The 23,844-nt window shown below is 38.0% G+C and overlaps 1 protein-coding gene across 1 annotated transcript in view; it reads right to left on the bottom strand.

Annotated features, from left to right (window-relative positions):
* Positions 1 to 23,844, bottom strand: part of LOC111324013 (uncharacterized) — an 84,293-nt gene that overhangs the window by 36,248 nt on the left and 24,201 nt on the right. The window contains 2 exon segments of the mRNA XM_088737371.1: positions 21,513 to 21,572; positions 22,082 to 22,229. Of these exon segments, the coding sequence (XP_088593497.1) occupies positions 21,513 to 21,572; positions 22,082 to 22,229 (208 nt within the window).

Below are 23,844 nucleotides of genomic sequence, written 5' to 3'. Positions count from 1 at the left end.
TCCTTTTTAAATATGGTATATTCTATAGTTATTGGTTGTACATGTAGCATCTATATTTGTAATTGTTTTTCGTATACAGTATATTAATTTCATTTTATAACAAATTAATATACTGTATACGACACAGTGCACGCTGTAATTTAAACAATATAACATCAGATCATACATGACCAGTTCTGGGAGGGGGTGGGTGGGTAAAAGGGTTATTAACTTGCTTCAACCCTATCACTGAAACACAAGTAATTTTCTCCCACAATAGTTATCAACACAGAGTCTGTTTACGATCCTAGTGGCCCATTAGGCCGGTGCTTGACTCCGGTTTCTGTAGCATGAAGTGACTAGGAGTATTTCTACTCCCCCTGGATGGGATGCCAGTCCATCGCAGGGTTACCCCCAGCATTAAATTGCCGGTACCCATTTATAACCTGGGTGAAGAGAGGCACTGTGAGAGTAAAGTGTCTTGCCTAAGAACACAACACAATGTCCCCGGCCGGGGCTCGAAACTGGACCACTCGATGCGGAGTCGAGTGCACCAACCATGTGATATCCTAACTCGAAGTCATTTACCGTCGTTTCTTGCAATTTTGGCTAATTTTCTCAAACCGAAAATATCATTCACACTCAATGGAATATCATTTTAACTGATACTGACATCATACACTACATCTGAAGAAGAATACATTCTCTATCTTTTAAAAAATCCGTTCAAAACATCAGTTAGGTCGACAAAGTTCTTCAGCTGCTTGAAAATACCGCTGCCTAACATGCGTGTTGATCGTTTTGCAAGTTGTGAGAACATCTTCCCTCGGTTCCAGACCCCGTCAATTTCTGTTCCTCCCCTCCCCCACCCACACTGGCCCTAAATCCCTTGAGTAACCTCTTCTACAGGCAGTGCTGAGGACTTTTTTTAAAAAATGAAGGCCAGAAAATTAAGAAAAACTGGAGCTCCACTTTTAGGCTTAGTTAAATCTATATATTATGTTAGTGTGCTCACCTGAAGTTAAGGGAAGAAGTGCAGCGAGGAAAGCTACCCGGAAACGAAGGTCGAGATTAAACTTCGCTATTTTTTTAATCGAATATTACAACGTCAGGCTCGCGGCGACTTTTGAAGAGCCAAAGGTCACTTGCCAACAACTTGTCACGTCGAACGCTGCGTGCGAGAAATGCTTTACTGATTGATAATCGAACGTAAACTGAAATATAATGCAATCAACTAATTACTAAATGAAAACAGATTACAAGACCAGGATAGTTGTTGAAATCCTAAATGTAATAACTTTCCTAAACGTAATAAAGTCCTAAATATAATAATATTTGGTCCTAAATGTAATAAAGTCCTAAATGCAATAACATTTGGTCCAAGATGTAATAAGCCTCCAATACAATAGATTAACTGCGCTTGTGCATCCACATTTAGATGTTAAAGTAACAACTGTTGCATCAGATAATCCTCTGACTAAAATTCATGGCGTACTGCGGGCTCGCTCGCTGATTTTAATCAGCGTCTTTTTTCGCTAGAGACGTAGACTGCGAAGCATTGGCTACAAACTTTCATACTGATGTGCTTTTGGCATCAAATTGACCGATCTCAAAACAATAGAACGCTGACCAATCCGGCCATCTTGACTGAACAGGCTTGGTCAAGAGATTTTATATTTTCGGCAAGTAATTTTTCACGGAAAAAATGCGTTTTCTTTTCAGTCATCACGGATAACGGAAAATAGTTTCTTTGTTTCATGTATCACGACTGGTATACCGTTCACAGTTCGCGGCTTTTAACTTTTTACAATCACGAGTCCCAGCTGATCACGTTTTTTATCACGATAATAATAGCCGATCACGTTTCACACAAAACCCCCTTACGGCCCTTTGATTCTCCATATTCATGCTCAGTGGCTCTTAAGTCTTACATTTAGAAATGGTGACGGGACGCATGAAACGAAATTATCTGTCTGACCATTTGCTCATGCAGATTTACGACACAAAAACCTGCGACTAGTTGTTGAAGAATCATAGCATGAAAACTAAACATAGGATGCTAAAAGAATTTATGAAAAGACAAATCCGAATTTGCGGAAGCATCGTGGCACTTGGAAACGAACGATTTAGTTAATTTGATATCCTCTAGTGCTGTTTACCCATTCAGACTGGAACAATCTATAACGTATGAAAGGACTGAAGCGGAAACTGTTTTCCTACAATAAGGATGGGCCGATACTTTTTTTTCAAATCGATACGATACCGAGCACGATACTGGCGTTTTTCTTCGATATCGATACTTATACTGTGTCGTCAGGGAGTTAAATGGTAAGTCACGTGATTTGACTGACGAAATGTAGGGTTATCTTGCACTGTTAAAGTTTTGAAGTGTTCAGTAATTTATACTGCTATAGAAGCGTCAATGAGAGTCAAAAATCTAAAACCGGATTAAGGACACGCTTTAGTCGAAACTCATGGTCGTCAATAATTTCACTCTTGCAGCACTCAGAATAATACACTATGATGCTCAATGCCCACCTCGATCCCAAAGTCTTTTCGACTCCTTGTCAGCGGTTAGTCGCAGGTCTGAGACAAAGCGCGGGAAGGTCACGTGCAGTATCGAAACCACCGATACTTTTCGCTAGCATCGATATTTTCCAATCTGACCACGGTAACGTTGGTGTCGTATATATGGAATCGGTATCGGCCGATCCATACTAAACAGAATTTACATAAACCTTCACATTGCCTATATGTAGGGACAAAACTCGTTTATTGACAGCAGATAAAGGCGTGTTCTTTGCATTTTCTCCTCAACGTACAGGACATTGTATTTTAATTTCTCCTTAGCGTCTTCCAAAATATACCACAAGCTGTGGTGGATATTATGTTGAAAGAAGTCGAAAGCGATGACGCAGGAATATTGGCAGCTGAAGGCTTTTGAAAATTCCCGCAGTATATATACCTTCCTTAGTCTTAAAACTCACTAAATAGTCTTCAAAGCAACCCTTTGCCTCTATTTCAAGTTAGACTTTGAGAGATATTTCTCTTACTGTGCGAAAAGGTTGGAAAACGTTTTTGGTTTTTTGCGATGAGCGATTGTCTCGGTATTTGGTTGAGATATTTGCTTTCTCTTTTCTGTTGTGACTGTTTTAAAAAAGCGCCTACTGATATCTCAGGACCTTCTCACTAACAAGGGACATCGATCAGAAAATGAAAACATGTAGCGATCTTTCTTGTCCTGTCAAAAAAGATGCAGCCAGCAAAGTTTACCTAGCGAACATTTCTCACAGACATTCATTTTTATAGTGGTTAGTCTTGTTATATACCTACCTCGAAACTCAAGTTTCTTGACGGCACACAATGAGGCTGATTAGCGTAATGATTTATACATCGGAAATGCGCAATTGTATCACGAAATTCATCCTGACACTTGCTCTCAGTATTAGAAGGCGACTGAAGTTACGCTCCGACCGAGTCCTTCTATTGTTCTCGAGAAAGAGAAAATGTGGCGTGATGTGCCTTAGAAAAGGAAATTTCTTTTTTTACAACTGAAATTTCTTTATCGAGTAATTTCTTCTGATTTATCCCTTACTTTGGGATATTTCGAGAACGTGACATTAGCTTGGAAAACGTTTTTATTTTCCGCGATGAGCTATTGTCTCGGTATTTGGTTAAGATATTTGCTTTCTCTTTTCTGTTGTGACTGGTTTAAAAAAGCGCATAAGATATCTCAGGTCCTTCTCACTAACAAGGGACATCGATCAGAAAATGAAAAAATGTAGCGATCTTTCTTTTCCTGTCAAAAAAGATGAAGTTTGCCTAGCGAACATTTATCCCAGACATCCATCTACATGGTGGTTAGTCTTGCTATATTATATACCTACCGTGAAACTCAAGTTTTTGGACGGCACACAATGAGGCTGATTAGCGTAATGATTTATACATCGGAAATGCGCAATTGTATCACGAAATTCATCCTAACACTTGCTCTCAGTATTAGAAGGCGACTGAAGTTACGCTCCGACCGAGTCCTTCTATTGTTCTCGAGAAAGAGAAAATGTGGCGTGACGTGCCTTAGAAAAGGAAATTTCTTTTTTTACAACTGAAATTTTTTTATTGAGTAATTTCTTCTGATTTATCCCTTACTTTGGGATATTTCGAGAACATGAGGTTGGAAAACGTTTTTGTTTTCCGCGATGAGCGATTGTCTCGGTATTTGGTTAAGATATTTGCTTTCTCTTTTCTGTTGTGACTGTTTTAAAAAAGCGCATAAGATATCTCAGGTCCTTCTCACTAACAAGGGATATCGATCAGAAAATGAAAACATGTAGCGGTCTTTCTTGCCCTGTCAAGAAAGATGCAGTTTGCCTAGCGAACATTTATCACAGACATTCGGCATCTATATGGCGGTTACTCTTGTTATATCCTACCTTGAAACTCAAGTTTCTTGACGGCATACAATGAGGCTGATTAGCGTAATGATTTATACATCGGAAATGCTCAGTTATATCACGAAATTCATCCTGAAACTTGCTCTCTGTGTCAGGAAGCCGAATAAAGTTACGCTCCGACCGAGTCCTTCTCTTTTTTTGAGAAAGAGAAAATGTTGCATGATGTGCCGTGGACAGGGAAATTTCTTTTTTTACGCAAATGAAATTTCTTTACGGAGTAATTTCTTCTGATTTATACCTTACTTTGTGATATTTCGAGACCATTCCGAGATGTCTATTTCACATTAAACCTTAGGCAAGGAAAGAACTTTATTGGTACATTTTATCACATATTTCATAGTTATTCGATCAAAAACTTACGCATCCCCTAATCAACATTGCTCATCCTTTCCTGACAAAACAGCAGTAAAAATGCACTGAATTCTCTCCAGAATCGTTTTCTTGTACGACAAACCAACTTTCCGCCATATATTTCTTTGTGGCAACTTAGCAATGTTTGCCCCGTGGCGATCTCAGAACCCTTTACGCATAATAGAGGGATTCGGTTATTGGCAACTTATTCAACGGATACTCTGAAATATGACCTTGAGAACAGATAGAAATTCAAAGGAAAATTATTTTAAAACCTCTCAATCTTACCATAGGTTTAAAAAGGAGCTATTTACAAACCAAAAATTTTTTTGAAAAGTAAAAACCAAACGTTTTCGACACTAGGTCATCACCAGGGTAAATGAGCTCCGTCCGCTAAATCACATATTTTATATCCTTGGGTAATTCCCGATGGGAAGAGTTGAAACTAGGCTTCAAATAATTAATTAGTATCCTTAATATATAGATTTAGCTAAGCCTAAAAGCAGAGCTCCAGATCGTTTATTTGCCAGTCTTCATTTTATTGAAAATCCTTGGCGCTGCCTGTTGAAGAGGTTGTGAGGTTGTTCAAGGAAATTTAGGGCCAGTTAGAGTGGGGGGAGGGGAAGGGGGAAATTGGCGGGGCTTGGCCTGGACGACGGTCTGGAGCCTAGGGACAATGTTCTCACAACTTGGAAAACGATCAACACGCATGTTAGTTAGTCAGCGGTATTTTCAAGCAGCTGAAGAACGTCGTAGATGTTCCTGATTTTTTGAACGGATTTTTTGGAGGATAAGGAATGTACTCTTCTTCAGATGTTGTGTATGAAGTCAGTATCAGTTGAAATCACTTATATTTTATTGAGTATGAATGATAATTTCAGAGTGAGAAAACTAGCCAAAATTGAAAGAAACGACGGTAAACGACTTCGAGTTAAGATAGATTTTATTTTTAGCTTAGTCAATGAAGGATTTATTATAAAGCAAAAATAAATTTCACTTTAATAAGAATCAAGAATGACTTTTTTATGTTGAGAGTCGAGAAAGAGAGCCAGCTGTGTTTGTACCATAATAAGCCCAAGAAGGTCGTTTAATTTTTTCTTTGTTTTGATTGTCTTCTGCCGCTTTTGTGACTTTCGCGGACACTGTCCAAAAGTTACAAACAACTACACAAGCGAGTAAGTCATTGTGTTTTAGAAGCACAGAGGCGTATTTAGTTAAGCTCAAAACAGAATAGTAAAGTACATGAATAAGCTTTGCGTTTCAAAAGTCCCCAGTTTTTCTTTTCCCTACTTTTAATTCCTTTTTACAGATTTCTATGAACGTTTCAATTTTTTCTTTATTTTGCAACAGCGGCTGATTCGTGATGTTTTTGTTTAAAATTTTGGACGCTGGCCAGACTGATCCCTCGCGCATGCCCAACGTTTGACTGCTGGTTTCAGTTGTTGTCCAGTTATGCTGTGGAGCCAGAAGACAGAGCTGAATAACGTATGCGCATACCCTAGGTTTTGCCGTGCAAAACGGATTCTGAGTCGTTCGCATGGTTGATGTACCTGCCAGCAAGTCCAGTTTCAACGCGCGCTTTAACTTTATTACATTAAGGTCGATCGCGGTTGCTAAAGGAACAAAATAATTACTAGTAATTATAAAATACAAGTAGAGGGAATGGAAACGTAAACAACAGAGATAAAGCAATCGGACAAGGAAAAACACTTACAAACTTTGTATGATTTTGAGGACACGAAGGACGGAAAACACGAAGGAATCGACGTTGATATGAAGTAATTTGGATATATCAACAAAGTTGAAATGGTAAATTGGCCACCGTAACGATTACAAAAGCTGACGTTTCGAGCGTTAGCCCTTCGTCGGAGCGAATGATATGAAGGTCGGAGTTGATATGAAGGACTCTGATCGATACTCCAGTGCTGAATTTTTACCAAGAAGGTTATAGAAAATGAAGTTAAACAAAGAAAAATTATACGAAAAAATCTAAGAGAATATAAATCAACGTGAGTAAAAGAATGCAAAAAAACAGTAAGAGAAATGCGCGTGCAAAACGCAAAAAATGTAATTGGGAACGTAAATGGAAATACCGCACTAATAGTTGATTTCCTATTCTGTTGCGTCGTTTTCCTTGCCGCTTTTCTTTTACAGAACAACCTCCAAAACCTTTGTACAACCCCTGAAAATTTTCGAAAATTAATTTTCTCCTTAAAAACTCTGAAAATAGGAAAATTCCTTTGACGACAAACAAAATACCTCGGTTTTAAAAGTCAGCCCTTATTATTTTATGCTAATTTCGCTAAACTCATGCCTTCCATTTAGGTACTCCATAGGGTACTCCATGGAGTAGGGCTCCGCGTTTTGTCATCTCCCGATTTCAACCCTGTTTGGACATGTTTGGGATCGCCAAATTGTGCCTAAGTTTAAAACGGCTTCCATCGTTTTTCTCAGGAATTAACAGATATTTCAAGGAAAAAACTACATGACATTCATATACTTACTAAAGGCTATCTATATGCAAAAGATGAGTGAATCTGATTTTTTTTTAGCTTTGCCGAAGATTTGCGATTTTGTTTGATTCTTGCACGGATCTGCTCTTTAAGACCACGAGAGAATTTTAAGAGGCTGCCTCTAAAAATTGAAATCACACTAAAGGAAGGATGGCAATGGCGATGGGGAACATCTTACCCCTACCCTTCCCGGTCTCCCCTCCCCCCATGAATTTAAATCATATTTATATGCCTCGTAAATTAGTGCGCAAAGTGTCACGTCTACAGAGATGAACTCTCATTCTTATCAGTTAATACTTTTGTCCCTTTTTCATTGCAAGTGCACTGATTCTTTAATAAACTGATTACAGAATTTCCGTTTGCGGCTAGCAGTACAAACCATTGTTCACTTTTCTTTCCTTTACGTCGGGTCGTCAGCTAAATTCCCTTACCGTGTGCTCTTACTTCAGCTGTCAGTAGATGCTTGGGATCCTCACCCAAATTTAAAAGACTGTAATTGCCTCTCATCTAAGGGTTATAACGAAGGGCTATGATCGAGCTGTACATGATTCCTTGATATGGCATTTTAAAAACATCTCAAGAGCAAAAGATATAATTACACACATACGAGTAAAATATAAGAAAAATTTAAGAAATGAATTTGGAATGCACCAAATCAAAGATTGTTGCACGTCAAAGAAGCCCTTAAGGCCCTACATAAAAACTGCCTTGATGGTCTGTTCTTCAAGTAAACTGACTGCATTCGCTGCCAGGATTCATCGAGGAAGCTATTGTGATCAGTATACATCGTATATTTTCTTTACAGTGATTTTGGATAACCCCTTCCCATATGACCATGACGATGATGAGGAGGAAGGCACTCCAAACGCATGGCACTTCATCGCCGAGGTTTTTATTACTTCTTTCAGCGAGATAAGAACAAAAAGAGTGTCACTATCTGAAGTACCGTTCGTAATTAACAATTAGATTCCACATTACCGTGCGTCTGTTCGTTCCGTTTTTTTATTACAAATGACGTCAAAATGCAGTGAGAACAAAACAGTGGCGCACGAATTTCAGCCGGGAGTGGCACTGAAGTTCTCACAAAATTTTGAGGTCTTTCGTGACTGATGACACAACAGAATCCAATTGTTTTACACAATAAAGAAGCAAGATGTTGCGAATGGCGACGTCACCTCTACATCTGTCCTCCATTAGATCATACATGTAAGTAAGAACAAATCAGAATACGTATATAGTTAAGCTTATTATATAAAAAAAAGGATGGATAATCTGAACAAAACAGATACAAAAGCAGTTTTGGAAATATCATATTTCATGCCATTTTCTTGCTGAAGCACCATATTGTAATATCCGCGGCTCTCAGGTTTTTACTCAGAAAGAAACTTGAGACTCCTGGTTCGAAGGCCAGGGTTTGAGTTCCATATATGTGTTGAAATGTGAAGCTTGTTCGTCACTTGACTGTTGATCAGGGGAAGATCTGACGCCATCAACTTCACCGTTTTTTTTACTTTGTATCCTTTTATAAGGAACAGCTCGTCCTCGCCGCCATATCTGCCCACAAATTATCATGAGCAACACGACCACAACAACAACAACAACCTTTATTTATGTGTCAAATCTAAAATAGCAGTTATACAACCACTAACTGGGGACACTAAATACTACCTAAAAATTTAAGAAATTTAAAAATAAAACAATATATATGTACATATATATGCACAATACAAGACAATGCGCTGACACTAGCAAAGAAGATGTTTTGTGTATCTAGTAAAAAAACAATAAAACAAACGGCTTAAGAACCAGCTGTCAAACGCTGAGAACAGCTTAGTTACTTTGCTTCGAAGCAATAATGTTTTTTTTTTAGAAGTATTTCCACCCTAAGGAATACGATTTTTCTTTTAATCTCGAAAGAAGATTACAGTTTCAAACGTTCTGTTGTCTCGTCTCGTCTCGTGGTCGAACTTCATTGAATGCCAGAAATTTCGAATTCCGATTGAGTCGAGATTTCGTTATCAAGTCACATACAGGACCTCCAGTAATGTCTACGAGAAGCACAGACATATGTTAGCCCTGAGCCCTCTCAACAATAATACGTATAGGTCTGGTTTGATTTAGTTGCAACCTTACAACTCAATTGTTAAATCAGAAAGGATCGACCGGAACACTAAAACAATTTTATAACTGAAGAAAGAAAATGTAACTTCACACTAAGAAACGTCTGCGTATCAGACCAGTACATGATGTTGCTTTTGATACACACATGTTTAAACCTGTGTATTCAGCTGTAAAGAGAAGCCTAAAAACTTCATACCGGACTTGAAAGTTCTAAGCTCTCCAAAATTTTTGAGATGAAACGTTTTAACGCGTTCGAATTGTGAAGAAGAATACATACCATCATCATGCTGATTATCCTTAGGAGCAAGCAGAGTGATTTTATACTCTGTTGACCCAAAGCTGTTTGTAGCGTGGCACAGATAATCCCCATAATCTCGTCTATTCCGTGGCGTGACAATGATACTGTTATTCGATAACTTCATGTTATCACCGGTGGGAACCTCACCATCTTTCGTCCACGAGAAGTTAAACGGAATGTAGCTTGTTGCTTGACAAGAGAGAAGACACGGAGTTTGCTTTTCACACATCACTAATGAAGGGGAAAACTCTTCGATAATTCTGGGTGGCACTATGTGAAGAGAAAGACAAATGAAATTAGACCAAACAAAATTTGACAAAATCATGCTCATGCCAACAGAGAAGAGTTTAACAAACATATGAGGACACTACCATCATGTAATTTTAGTTTGCGCGTTAAGTGGTGGTTTGCTTTGTTATTACTGATGTTGTTAATTTTAAATTCGACAAGGAGTATTTAACGTGTTGTCAAAAATAACACTCCTACTCTTCCACATATTCACCTCACAGAAGAAATTATTATGCAATAGTTATTCAATGTTCATTGTAATTGTAAATCAGTTTCTACCTACCAGCGACAATGACTATCGTAGCTGTACGGCTCTCTCCAAACATGTTCACTGCTTTACATTCATAAACGCCACTGTCACCAGGAACAACATCTTTTACAATAAGTATTTTGGCGTTGTTCTCCAACTGAGCTCGAGGTATTCTTGTAAGTTCATCTTTGGTCCAGGTAACAGAAGCCTCAGGGTCTCCACTAACCTCACAAGTCAACACTACTAGTTCACCGACTGCTGTAATAGTTCTTTTAGGCAGATCTTTGATAATAGGTTTACCTTAGTTTTGATAAACATGAAGTAGTCAAGGCAAAGTGTTCAATCTAAAAGTAACAATTATGCGGATAGTTTCTTAAGAAGTGAGAATTTCGCGCCTATAGTTCTTTAAGCATGGCAATAAAAGGTAGAGCCTCACTGTAGGACACAAAAAATACTACATTGCATGTTATAACAATGTATTCTCCCCGAAAATACGTAGCTTTGACAGTTAAAAAACATTTTGAAATTTATAAATCTGATTGCCATAACGTAGGCAAATTTCGATTTAACTGTGACGTTATTTCCTAATGATCTTATGACTTTCGATAGTGACAATACCCCACTTAGCGGGTATTCTACTAAAGCCGTCACATTAAAAACAATATGACTAGTTTCTTTGAAATGAAGCAGAGCTATACATGAGTATATGACAGCATCTATTTACGCTAGCAGCTGAAGGACCCTGAGGGCCAATGGCAATTTCTTCGAATGGATCCTCGGGAGGAAGAGCTGACACTCAATTGAGCAAACCACCTCCCGGTTAGCTCAATTGGTTAGAGCGCCGGATTGTGTTGTGCGGGAGGTCGAGGGTTCGAGCCTCGGCCGGACCAATACTCATGGCCTTAAAATAAGTGAGGAGAAATTGCTACCTTTCTATTATCAAGAAATGGATAGATATTCAAGTCTTCTTTGATAAGGACGAATAAACCGTAGGCCCCGTCTCCTACAGGGTTAGGGGTAGGAGACGTTAATTTTCCACGAACGAGATTACCGTGTCGTGAATGTCGTCCTCTGGGGTGGGATGGGTGGGAATTGGCCCTGAAAAGCCCCCATGGGGAGTGGTCAAATAACCTATGTATGTATGTATGTATGTATGTATACTACCCCAACGACTCTTGCTTTCTCTCATCGCCTGGGAACGTAGCGCTTTGCCTCACTGCTGGTGAAGTGTATTAAATTTGGCGTGGTTTATTTTTCACGAAAATATTTTATGCTGGTCTTAAATTTCGCGCTTTTTTTTATTCCGCGAGAATAGGTAATAATAAAGTATGTTCTATTGACATTAATAACATGCATGTACAGGAGAAGGTATCTTTCCATAAAATTAAGGGCACTATAGACATCTAAATAAAAATGTATGTTTGGAATGTTGATTGTGTTAAGATCTGTCTCATCAGAGATCAGGCAAACAAACAAATTATATAGGTTTTCTCAAGACGATTTGATCACTACTAAAATTGTAGAGACATTTCTAACTACAATGGTTTTCTGCTTCTCATAGAAAGAATTCTATAGAATCCTATTTCTTACCAGCCTCCTTTGTGTTAAAAACAACTGTAATTGTTGGTCCATCCCCAACAGAAGTAAATGCTAATATTTGAAATTCGTATTCAGCGTACTCAGTTAGCCCAGTGACCTCTTGAATGCGAGTTGCCGGATTGCTAATGAGAAACATGCATGTGGGCCCTGAAGAGCCTTTCTCTTTGTAGAACAATTTAAATCCTCTGATGATTCCATTTGTGGAGTTTTCTGGTGGTAACTGCCAGGATGCTGATATACTGGAAGAATTGGTTGCAGTCAAAGTAAAGTCACTAGGAGGCAGTGAAGGAACTGCAATTGAGAAGTTACAATATAAGAAGATCATAATAATAATCATAACGACAAACAGAGTCATTATGATCGTCATCTTCTTATCATTATTAATCAGATAATCGCGTAGGAGCGACCAGCACATGAATGTTCTCAGTCTTTTCATCTTTCCGTCTTTCGTACGACCAGTTATATATATTCCTCTTGAAATTTTTTCAGACCCTCCGGTCCGTGCGTTTCAATACTTTTGTCGCAGCCGTGTATAGAAGCATAAGTGTTCCAGATGTTTAGCCATTTGTTTGTGCTTTATTGGGTGTTTTCGTTCTGAGCAATCTCCTTCAAAATTTGAATTCAAAAGTTACTACTTTCTCGTGAGCTGTCCGTCATTTTTTCGTGTCATCTACTTTACGACATTTCTGTCAATCAATTTAATTCCAGCTTCTTACACTCAATTTCAACTTTTTGTACTAAATTTGACCTTTCTGCACTATAAGGGGTAAATTGACGTGTTCTCAGCCAATTAGCACGCTGAAATTGTTGCATGCACATTATTAGGCATACAATCTAATATTTTCATAAGGTCGCAGTAGTAGCAAGTATGATAAATATTGTAAGAAATAGACAACTTTTTTGAGACATGTTTCGGCATACAATCTAATATGCCCTATTTGAAAGTGATCTCAATTAAGGTAAACATTAGGAGTCGGATGATATTTCACTTCTGTTTGTAAGATGTCTGTTCCGATGAGGAACACATACTTGAGTTAGAATATCTGTGCTGTCGCTGTTTTGTTGTTGTTGTTTTTTTTAATAATTATCATTATTATCAATGACACTCACGAACCGAGATTCTAAAAGAAAACAGCCAGTGACATTGACATTAGATGGAGGTTGTGAAGGAGCTGCAATCGGACAGTAGTGTTTTAATTACTATAATTACCTGTAAGAACCTCATGATAAATTAGTATCAATGCTATTGCATTTTCGTTTAGTAATAGGGACCTTAAGCAGTCAGGACGGCAACGCCAAGGAAGACTTCGATTAAAAAATGAATTTCTACTCTTAGTTAGAATTTTAAAAATGGCTGGATGAGCTTACTGTCTCATACGACGCCACAGCTCAACTTCAGCATGACGGATAAAAGCAGCGTTGAGTTCTAAATGGAAATCAAAATAATTTACCGTCGCGGTTTCGGTTCGCAGACGACGCAAATTTTGGCGATTTCACGTTGTTGTTTTGCATAGGACGGCTAAGAAATGTACAAAGTTTCAACTGACGCACGTGCTGAGCTATTGTTCTGCCAATTAGATCTCTTGTTTTTCCACGTCCTCGTTGCAGTTGCCGTCGTGGTTGCTTAAGGTCCCTAATAATTACTTCATTCCTAACCATCTAGTTGTTTAGTCTTCTCATCCTCTGTTTGATATCTCATTCTCAGGAAACGCTTAATGACTATCAGGGAAATACTCATAAAACAAGGTTTACAGATCTTTTCATTATCCCTAGACTGTCACATACCATCCTCCATTGTTCTTTCCACCTCAACAGAACTTTTTGGTCCATCACCAACAGATGTGTAGGCCAACACTTGAAATTCATATTTTTTGTACTTATGAAGCCCAGTTACAAGTCTGCCTAATGTTGATCCACTGGCAATATTCAAGAAGGCAAAAGAACCTGCAGAGATCTCTCTGTAAAACAGTTTAAACCCTTGGATTCTTCCATGTCTGGCAAATACTGGTGGTAACTGCCAATGGGCTGTAATGCTGGTAGAGGAGCTTGCAGTTAACTTGAAGGCAGCTGGAGGTTGCGATGGAACTGCAAAAAAGGAGAAATTAAGTGATATTTGCTGAGTAATTGATAACATAAAACTCCATTAACGTTAAATGATATTGGGTGGTTAATTATTAACATGAACTCCGTTAGATTACCTTGACAGTAACTACAAATTTGTCCATCCTTAAGTTTGTATTTTTTGTTTATCTTCATCGGTAAGCTGCTTTACAGAATAGCTGTATACTAAGGAGACATCTGTGGCAGAACGTATAAAGTTCAAGATACTCCTTTTAACTTTTAAGTCTCTTCACAATCTTACACCATCTAATTTTCAAGATCTACTCGTTCGTCATCGTCCCATGCGTTCACTTCGAATTCGGTCTTCATCCTCTCAACGCTCACCTCGTCCAAATTATAACTTGATGACTTACGGCGCGAGAGCTTTCGCTATCTCTCCACGAGATCTCTTGAACCATCTGCCCACTGACAACATCTTGTCATAATTTGGTAACGTTTAAGTCCAAGCTTAAGACATTTCTTTTTGCCAAAGTTTCTAGCGACTAGGTTATTTCTTTTAGAAGTCATTTTATTTATTTCCGTGTGCTACATTGTAAAGCGCATAGAGCCTTTGCATATGCGCTATATAAATGAGTGGTATTACTATTATTATCTCCAGAACTCCAGGCTTTCATATTTGATCTCACACTTACACAACAACGATACACAGGACAACCAAGAGCATACTTGTTCAGGAATCACTGCACGAGCCATTAAAAACTAAATACCCTTCCTTTGTGCATACTATAAAGTTGGTAGTTTTTCTGTAACATCTTACTTTCACGTAGACATGAACAATGAAGACTGCTGTCTTTTTCTAAAGAACCGCTTTGTTAAAATCCAACTAACTTTTTAATATTATACAATTCAGCGCATTAGGGAAGGTGTTTTTGTTCTTATATCATGGTATCATTTGCTCCATGTGCGCAATTGCACACTGGTGCACGAGTTCAGAGAATAGCGGACACAAACTTTCGGGTTAGACAGCGTCACTATCTGTATGTATCTGTAAATTTTATTATGTCCAGCTCCAAACTTTACTGAGTCAGTTAACCAGAATCAGTGACCATTGAGGATACTTAGCTTTCCATTGGCGAATAGCAGTTTAATAATAATTTTGTTTGTAAACAACAACAAACATATGAAACATATGTATGAACTGCGGTTATGAAACGTATATGTGCACGATCCTTCGCAGTAAAGCACTATTTGAGCAATAGTGAAAATCAGACCTGAAAAAAATTTCAGGCCTGTACGGGATTCGAACCACCGACCTCTGCGATACTACTGCCTGCTCCCAGTTGGCTTGTTAGCTCAATTGGTAGAGCGCTGCACTAGTATCGCAGAGGTCGGTGGTTCGAATCCCGTACAGGCCTGAAATTTTTTTCAGGTCTGATTTTCACTATTGCTCAAATAGTGCTTTACTGCGAAGGATCGTGCACATATAAATTTTGTTTTTGTCGATTTTCAAGAGAAGAAAAAGGTCATATAATTACCTTTAGTCAGGAGTATTCCATATACCTCTACTCGAAGAATTTTCCAGACATGAAATTGTGTTGGCACAAAGCGGATGTACTTTGCACTTGCAAAGTTATTAAGACTGTTTTTTACGGTGCGGTGTTCGTCTTTATTTCCAGGAAAAACCTGTGGTTCGTAGCATGAAAAGAGAACTCATTGTTCGTAACATTTTCGTAACATTTTTATATAAGAAAATGCGTAATTAACCACTATAATCAAAAGTTAATCCACGAACATCAACTTTCAGAGGATGAAAGAGAATGATGCTATGATCACTCTGAATCATATAAACCTGGTTTCATCTGCACGATCAAACACAACTATGTAATTTACCCTGTTTGTAGTTTATCTACAGGAATATAATTAACCTGTTTTTGAAATAAGTAAATTATAGTGTTGAGTTACTGGAAGAGGGAAGAAAGTTAACAAGCAAATGATTTTGTTTCAAATCATTCTGTGCCGAGAATTCAATATTTGGGGGAATAATGCTACATTGAGTTGTAAATTACATGTTTGTGTCTCACAGAGCTCTCTTCAAACAAGTTACTCTACACATCGAGCCAATGGGTGAAATAACTTGTATAATTATGCACAATTACTTCTATAACAGTACAGATTATCTCTTAGGACCTTAAAAAAACATTAAAAAATGCATTCTTGATATTACAGGGAGAAGATTGGTAGAACACAGCAAATATGCTAGCCAGACTCACTGATCAAAATGAGCTTCATTCCTAAATCAAACATGATAATCTACACCGGTTAAGCATATATAAATTAACTGGTCATAGCAAAGACCGGTGTGCCCATAGAGGAATGGATTGTTCGATTCACGAGTTAACATATCGCAACAATCTTCTTATCTCCTTACAGGGATGTTCATGGATTCACAGGAGTCAGTCTCCTTTTCATTACCAAAAATTGAAGGGTATCGTCTCGAATTACCAAACGCTGTAGGGCGTGGAGTGTGAACTGCATTTTCCACTTGTGCATTATAAGTTTGAAAATGTAATAACTACGCCGGATACAAATTTAGGCATGTATGCTCCTGTCCTTCGCATAGAACAACCCTGCCATAATTTTTTCTCCTTTTTCCAGTAGGTGCCAAAAGTGGTAATATTTATTGATAAATTTATCTTGAAATGTGTGCTCCATTCTTGAGCTGCTGTATTAGATGCTGGAGATAGTTGTCAGCCTTGTTCTTATCCACGGGCCCCGCGCTCTCGTGAAGCAGTGAAAATATTGGAGACTCACGATCGATGGGAATTACTGACAACGATGCAGAGTATAAACTGTATGTCCCAACTGGGCTTTTTAGTGAAAACATCGTAATTCAATCAAGAAGGAAATTTCTCATCAAGAATGAAGCTTGTTAAAAAGAAAGAACCCCCCTATGCCTACTCTTGATTCAGAAAATTCAGTGAGTGCACCAGATGCAAATTCAAGCATTTAATACGACTGTACAAAAACATCACAAAGACCAACCTTGTCCTCATTGTTTTCTTTGTAGGTGTCAAAAGTGGTATCAGTAGGAGATAAACGTATCTTGTAATGTGTGGTCCATTCTGGTACCTCACTTTGTGGATTTCCTTGAGTAGCCACTGCACAGATGATATACTCATACAGCAGGTGAATTTGCAGGTAGTCATTGATATTGTTTTTATCCTTGGGTCCCCATGCCTTATTTTTATTCAGCCGACCATATTGCGCTTGATACCTACTATTATATATTGAGGTGGCTGTGAAGCTGCTGTCCGGAATTTTACCACCGTCAGCCAAACCAATGGGATTCATATAACAAGCTGCAGATGATAATAACAACAATTATTAGCCTTCATATCTTTTCAATTCATATCTTCTGCAGTACCTGAAGGATCCCACCCCAAGTTACCGGAAACCATCCCTATAATATATAATTGCAATACATCGAATGATTATTTACTTTTAAAGCGTTTGAGCACTTCACGATAAATTTACAATTTACTCTTTTTGTGTCAACAGATCAGTCAAGTTGCATAATGGCTAAATAAGTTAAAAACGGCCAAACTTTTACTGTTCAGATGTCTCTAAAGCAATATTTCGCAATGAAATTTTTTGTGCTATATAAAGCAATTTTCAGAGTTTTCGATCCAATGCAGACTTCATAAGCAGTATATTGAAACAATTATGTTGGTCGCTCATTTGGTTTATTTTCTCCCAATATAATCCTTCAAGTCTTATTAGGACTTAAAGCTCGGCTTCTCTGAAGATTGCGATTTTGTTACCTCAAGTAATAAGAGTATCCAAAAATAAAATTAAGTCAACAGAAAAGATAATTCAATAACTATATTGTCTGAAGTTATAATTTTATTGATGTACCCCACCACATTTTTGGCCCAGAAACTCAGACTGATAATTAATAATTGTAATCAAATGCTACAACACAGACGAAGACACGTCCCCAGGTTGGAAAGTTTGACCGCGAAAATAAGCCAAAGAAAATCGTTTACTTTGTTCCTCTATTTTCCTCTGGTGACCATTCTTTTTTTTTCTAGGTAATCATACCATGATTTGAGAATGATAAATGGCCCATTTAAAAAATGCTGAGCTTCAATCCCCATAAACATGCAATTTTACATTATAAGTTCCAAACTCACTTGACGTTTTTTCTACTCCAAACACCTCTGTTCTCATACACACCCCACCTTGGTGTGTTTTTGGCAAAAATCGCAGATATCTTGTTAACACTCCATAAACAACATGCTTCACTTCTGAGTTCCTGTCGTCATTTCCTACTAAAATCTAACAAAGAAACAAGCGTTTTATTAATCTGACCATAACTTTCTTCTTCCTTCATGTGGGTCGAGATAAAAACATGCACAGACAATGATATCCACAGACAAAAAGACAGAATCATTTAAATATTATTAAAAGTATTAAAAGATTTTATTTCAGTCAAGAATTTGTTACTGTTATGACAGTAAGACATTTTCTGTCACTGACTAAACAGTCCATGACAATATTTTTGTGATATAATTTTTTTCTTTCCAAGCAGTGCTCGTCATGTACCTTAATTTTTCCACCTTCCTTATAGTCTTCCCAAGTTTTCCCATTTGTGGATAATTGCAGTGTGTAGTTCTTTACCCACTGATCTGCTTGAGAATTCCCTTGCGTGGACACAGCACAGATGATATGAAGTGTCTTTAGATCAATCTGTAGATATGGGTTAGTGTCACTGGTTCTTGCACACCACGATGATCCTAATGTGTAATTCAGTCGACCATTCTTGGCTGGTGTACCGCCATTTTGCTCAGAGGAAGCACTTACTTCATTGTCTAGGATTGTTCTATTTTCCATTCCGAGGTAATATTCAACACAACCTCCTACACGTTGAAAAAATTGTTAAGATCATTAAACAGAACTTCCCAATGTAATGATTCATGGACACAATACCATGGAAAATGTAAGGAGGTAAGCTCTGAACATCAGCCTTTCAGGTCAAGGTCACAGTGTTAACCACCAAAAGAGAACCACAGAAGTGTTACTGTGTTACAACTTGCAGTTATCAGATTGCAGTGGATTTCAGACAGTAGTTGAAAAAAAAATTCCTCTTTTCTTATCCAGAACAAAACTAAGAGCTAAGAGCGCGTCCACATGAAAACCAGGCAGAACCGGGCAAGGACGTTAAAGCTCAAATCACCGATTTGGCTCAAATTTGGCACAAATACTAATTATCATGGGTTAACAAATTTGTGAAAATAATGGCTGAAAATGTTCAATTTCCAGGGAGATATAAGGTCCCCTCTTGGAAAACCCCATTTCCTGCTTTATTTGCATAATTAATTAGCTAACTTTGCTATGCTGCCGTGCCAAACGGATCAACTGGGCTGTGTATTATATCTATCAGACTTTAAGGACATGGAACTGTTTTAACTTTTTCATTTCATTTCTTTCCTCACCTCTCCCTCAAATAAAGACGGCTTTTTCTGGTTTTGACAAAGTTGTTACGAGGATCGAATTATTTTTACTGAATCTGTCACGCAATCCCAGACTTTTCTAGAATTATCTATAATCTGTAATATTCCAGAAACTTCTTTCATGTGTCTCAGCAGTGTCCAAAAATAGTACGACTTGTAATACGCTATAAATAGTAATAGAACATTCTAGATAACTAAAGTAAATGTATAAAAGCTGGCTTGTGAGAAGTACAAAAGAGATTTGCCTGAGGGCTTACCCTCGTGGCTTGCTGACTGAACTTTTGGAAGCTAGATATGACGAGGCTATGACCTTTTGACCTTGCCATATCCGGAGAGAATAAAGAGATGAAAAAGGCGATAGTCGAGAGAGGAAGAAGATAGAGAATACAGAGTTTACTATGGAGTCCTCCGGAAGAGTTTGTGTACAAGGAAAGAATGCGATAAATCAAGAAAGCCAAGCGCTGTGGTCTTCAGTCGGCGGATGTTGGAATTGGAAGTCGATCAAGACGACGAACACTTACACGGCATGAAGGATTGTAAGCCTGCTTTATGAACTGCTCAACTTAACCTTTAACCTAAGTAAATTAGACAATGTAAAACTAATTAAATAATAGTTAAAATGGCTAACTGCTTGTTGTTACATTTTTGTTGCGTGCCATATATCGTACTCGGGAGTCTATTTTCATATATGTTTTGTTAGCGGACATTTGTTGGTCATTCGTGCACGTAACAAAGTCAAATTCAGTATAATACTCCACAGTCAAACCTACTGAACCTTTTTTATCTATTATCGTTAATGCAGTGAAATACCTTTGTGCTAATTTCAAACATGTTCCACAAAGTGTGTGGATATAATTCTGATATTTTAAACAGTGGACCAAATACTAAAGGGTCTGAAAGTAAAACGGCCCCTGAAAAAAAAAAGCCCCATTTAGGGCAAAGATAATATGCAGTTTTTCATCCAAAAGTTGGATAATTCCATAACAAATCTGGATGGACCTTTTAAAATATAAGTTTCAAGCCTTGGGCAAAATTTGAAGAATACCTCATTTACTACTTTCCATTCCTATGTCACATTTCGCCTCAAAGTCGTTCAATAATGTTTGCATTACAATGCGAAGATCTTTTTCTTAACCCTTTCACTTGTGAGATCGATCTTCTAAGCGATCCTCCCCACTCTGTCATGCAAATCTGATGAATGTTTTTCTGGAGAATTTGGTAGCTGATCAACTAATAATCCCCTGGTTGACATTTTTCTTTATTCTTGTTACTTGTCTGCTTGATATTGTAAGGAGAAATTCTGTCTTGGTTACAACCGCCACTTTGAGGACAGAAGAAGGTGGCCTTTATGGAGAGGTGGTCGTTGTGTAGAGGTTTAAATGAATGTAGGGACAGCCCGAAGAATGGAATGTTGGACTGACTTTGAAACAATAGACCGGCTGGACACACTAACTAATAGTGAGTAATTCTGTCTGTGTGTCTTTTCAACCTTATCTTTGCCTTTGCATATTTTTCATTTAAAAGAAAAATCCCTTTACGTTTTTAAACAAAAAATTGACATGTTTTTCTTACAGCACTCAACTGCTGTCACACTGTTTTTAACGAAAATATCATAGATTCTCTATAACAATTTGAGCGAAGATTTGAGATCCCCTATAAATATATTTTCGCATATTCTTTGCAAGTCCCTCTAATTTCATTGCAAGTCCCTCTAATTTCATTTCTACCGCAAACTTCCCAACGAAAACCGAAGGAATTTGATGAGTGAAACTCGCAATGAATCCCCTGGTATCTGGCCAGAAAAAGAATCTCGTTTAAACTCAGTTTTTCAGAAGTGAAGCGTTTCTCTTTAATTTGAATAACCTCTATTTCCTTTATCATCTACTCGCTAAAAAACAGTTCTGTTAATGGACGATCTTCCCGTGATTAAACTCATAATTGTAGCCATAAATCATTCGGGTTCTTTTGGCAAACATTTTGTTAAGTGTTCGTATTGGGAAAAACAAGGAAGGCCTCTAGCACAGAGGGACACAATAGGGACCTTCCGGCTGATGAATTACATGTATATGTTTAATGAATTCTTACCTCCTTCCTTGGTACTCACTGCTACTCTCTCTTGAGGAAAAACATGAGGATGCGATGGGACTGAAATAAAAACACTTAAATAATATTTGCTAGTATTCATTCAGTACATTCTTAATATCTAAAATAACTAAGTGATAAGTCGTCCCCACACTTGGTGTTTTTCTTCCCTCTTCATAAATGAGCAGTTCCTAGAATCGTCGTATACCGCGGCGACATTTATCTCCAAAACGTTAGGCTTTAATTGGCTAAAGACTCACAGTATAAGCCATTTAAAACTAACAACTCTTCCTCTGTGCATGCTCATCATCATCACGGATTGAATTGTTTCTATCACTTCCATAATATTTGGCACAATCTAGAAGGTCAAGTTGTGATTATATCAGGAGATAATTTGTTTCATGTAGTCACTGACAATAGGATACCATAGACGATACAATACTTAATGATCAGGTAACACCGGATCAACACCTGTAAGATATCAACACCTGTGACAAGTTGATTCCGAAATTTTCTTCGGTCCAACTTTATTTTGTTTCTGTCTCAAGAGGAACAAAGTGGTCAAATATCACCTTTATTTAGAAGTACTCCATATACTTCCACTCTAAGACTTTTCCATAGATGATATTGTGTCGGCACAAAGCGGATGAACCTTGCACTTGCAAATTCATCAAGACTGTTGATAACAATGCTGTCTTTGTCTGTATTTCCAGGAAAGACCTACGGTGAGTAGCACAAAAAGAGATACCATAAGATTGCTTTAGACTTTTATGCATGTTCAGTAAGCACTAAAATCAATAGTTCATCAATGAACATTAACTTCCAGCTAATTATGACAGATAAAAATGTTATTAGCACTCTGAATTTAAGGAAGTTTAGTGTCTATGATATAGCTGTATTCAGTTAGACACCTTATGTTGCTCCCATGAAACTCAGTACTAGGAACACTCTTTCAATACACTTATGAAGTAGATAGATACTTTATTGGTAAATACTTCGCAGCATTAACTAAATTGCATATTCACAGATATAAAATAAAAATACTATGTACATGTATACATCTTATCATTACAAAAATACGTAGTTCGTCGTAAGGGGGAACTTGTACATTATTTTTGGCCGTTGACTATTCTGGCTGAAGCAATAAAAAAAACTGTTTTAAGTCTATTTGTCTTGCAAAGTGGCAAAGCAAAGGTACGCTCGTGCCTTAACCTATGAGAGCTTACATAGCGGGGTGGTAAAAGTGTGCTTAATTTGTGCTGAGGATCGTTCATTATATTGCGAAATGTTGCTGTACACATATTTTCATGGCGGTCTTTCACAGTTGGAAGATTCATAATAGCTAAGGCCTGTTCGTATTGCATACCAGGACAAATGATTCTCATGGATCTTTCCTGAATACGTTTTAGTTCTTGGTGGAGGTATTCAGGGAGACAGTAATGAAAAACTTGCACTGCATAATCGATTACGGATCGTACACATGCTGCATAAAAGAGGCAAAGGTCTTTTGGTGCAACGTGACCTCTTTTTAGCTGAACAAGGAAATAGGCTCTCTTTGCTGCTTTCTTGGTAATCTCAGTTATGTGAGCGTTCAATCCATTTCAAATCTTCGGAGATGAGCCTTTCAGGTCAAGGTCACAGTGTTAACCACCAAAAGAGAACCACAGAAGTGTTACTGTGTTACAACTTGCAGTTATCAGATTGCAGTGGATTTCAGACAGTAGTTGAAAAAAAAATTCCTCTTTTCTTATCCAGAACAAAACTAAGAGCTAAGAGCGCGTCCACAAGAAAACCAGGCAGAACCACAAGAGTTTGGCTTGTTGAACCGATTTTATGTGTTTACCATCTATTGAAACTGGCTCGAAATCCATTGGTCCTGAAGAGAAACCAATTCGCAGCTCTTTGCATTTGTCTGTGTTTAGTATAAGTCTGTTTTTCTTCAACCACCCTATTACTTGGTTCGTGGTATTTTGAGCTCCACTGGGGTGAACTTTCTTCACAACTTCTGAGGCCGTAGTATCGTGGACAAAATTCCATAGGGAGGCGTTGGTGATCGCTAAATCGTCTATTATAGTCAAGAAAAGTCAGGGACCTGATTTGGTACCTTGCGGGACACCAGATGGAAGAGAGCCCCACTCAGATACGCACCCATCAGACATCTTAACTGTCTGATAACGGTCTGACAGGAAATCAATTATCCAGTTGATGACGCTCGGTACTATGTCGAGTTGGCATAACTTATTGACGAGTATACCAGGGTCGATCAAGTCAAATGCCTTCTTATAATCGAACATATGTAACCTTGCTGTTGAGCCAGTCCCGTCAGTCCCTTTAA

This window comes from Stylophora pistillata, chromosome 11 (assembly GCF_964205215.1).
Source record: "Stylophora pistillata chromosome 11, jaStyPist1.2, whole genome shotgun sequence".
NCBI classification, from domain to species: domain Eukaryota; kingdom Metazoa; phylum Cnidaria; class Anthozoa; order Scleractinia; family Pocilloporidae; genus Stylophora; species Stylophora pistillata.
Note: the sequence above shows the minus strand (reverse complement) of the source record. Positions and strands in the feature narration are given on the sequence as shown.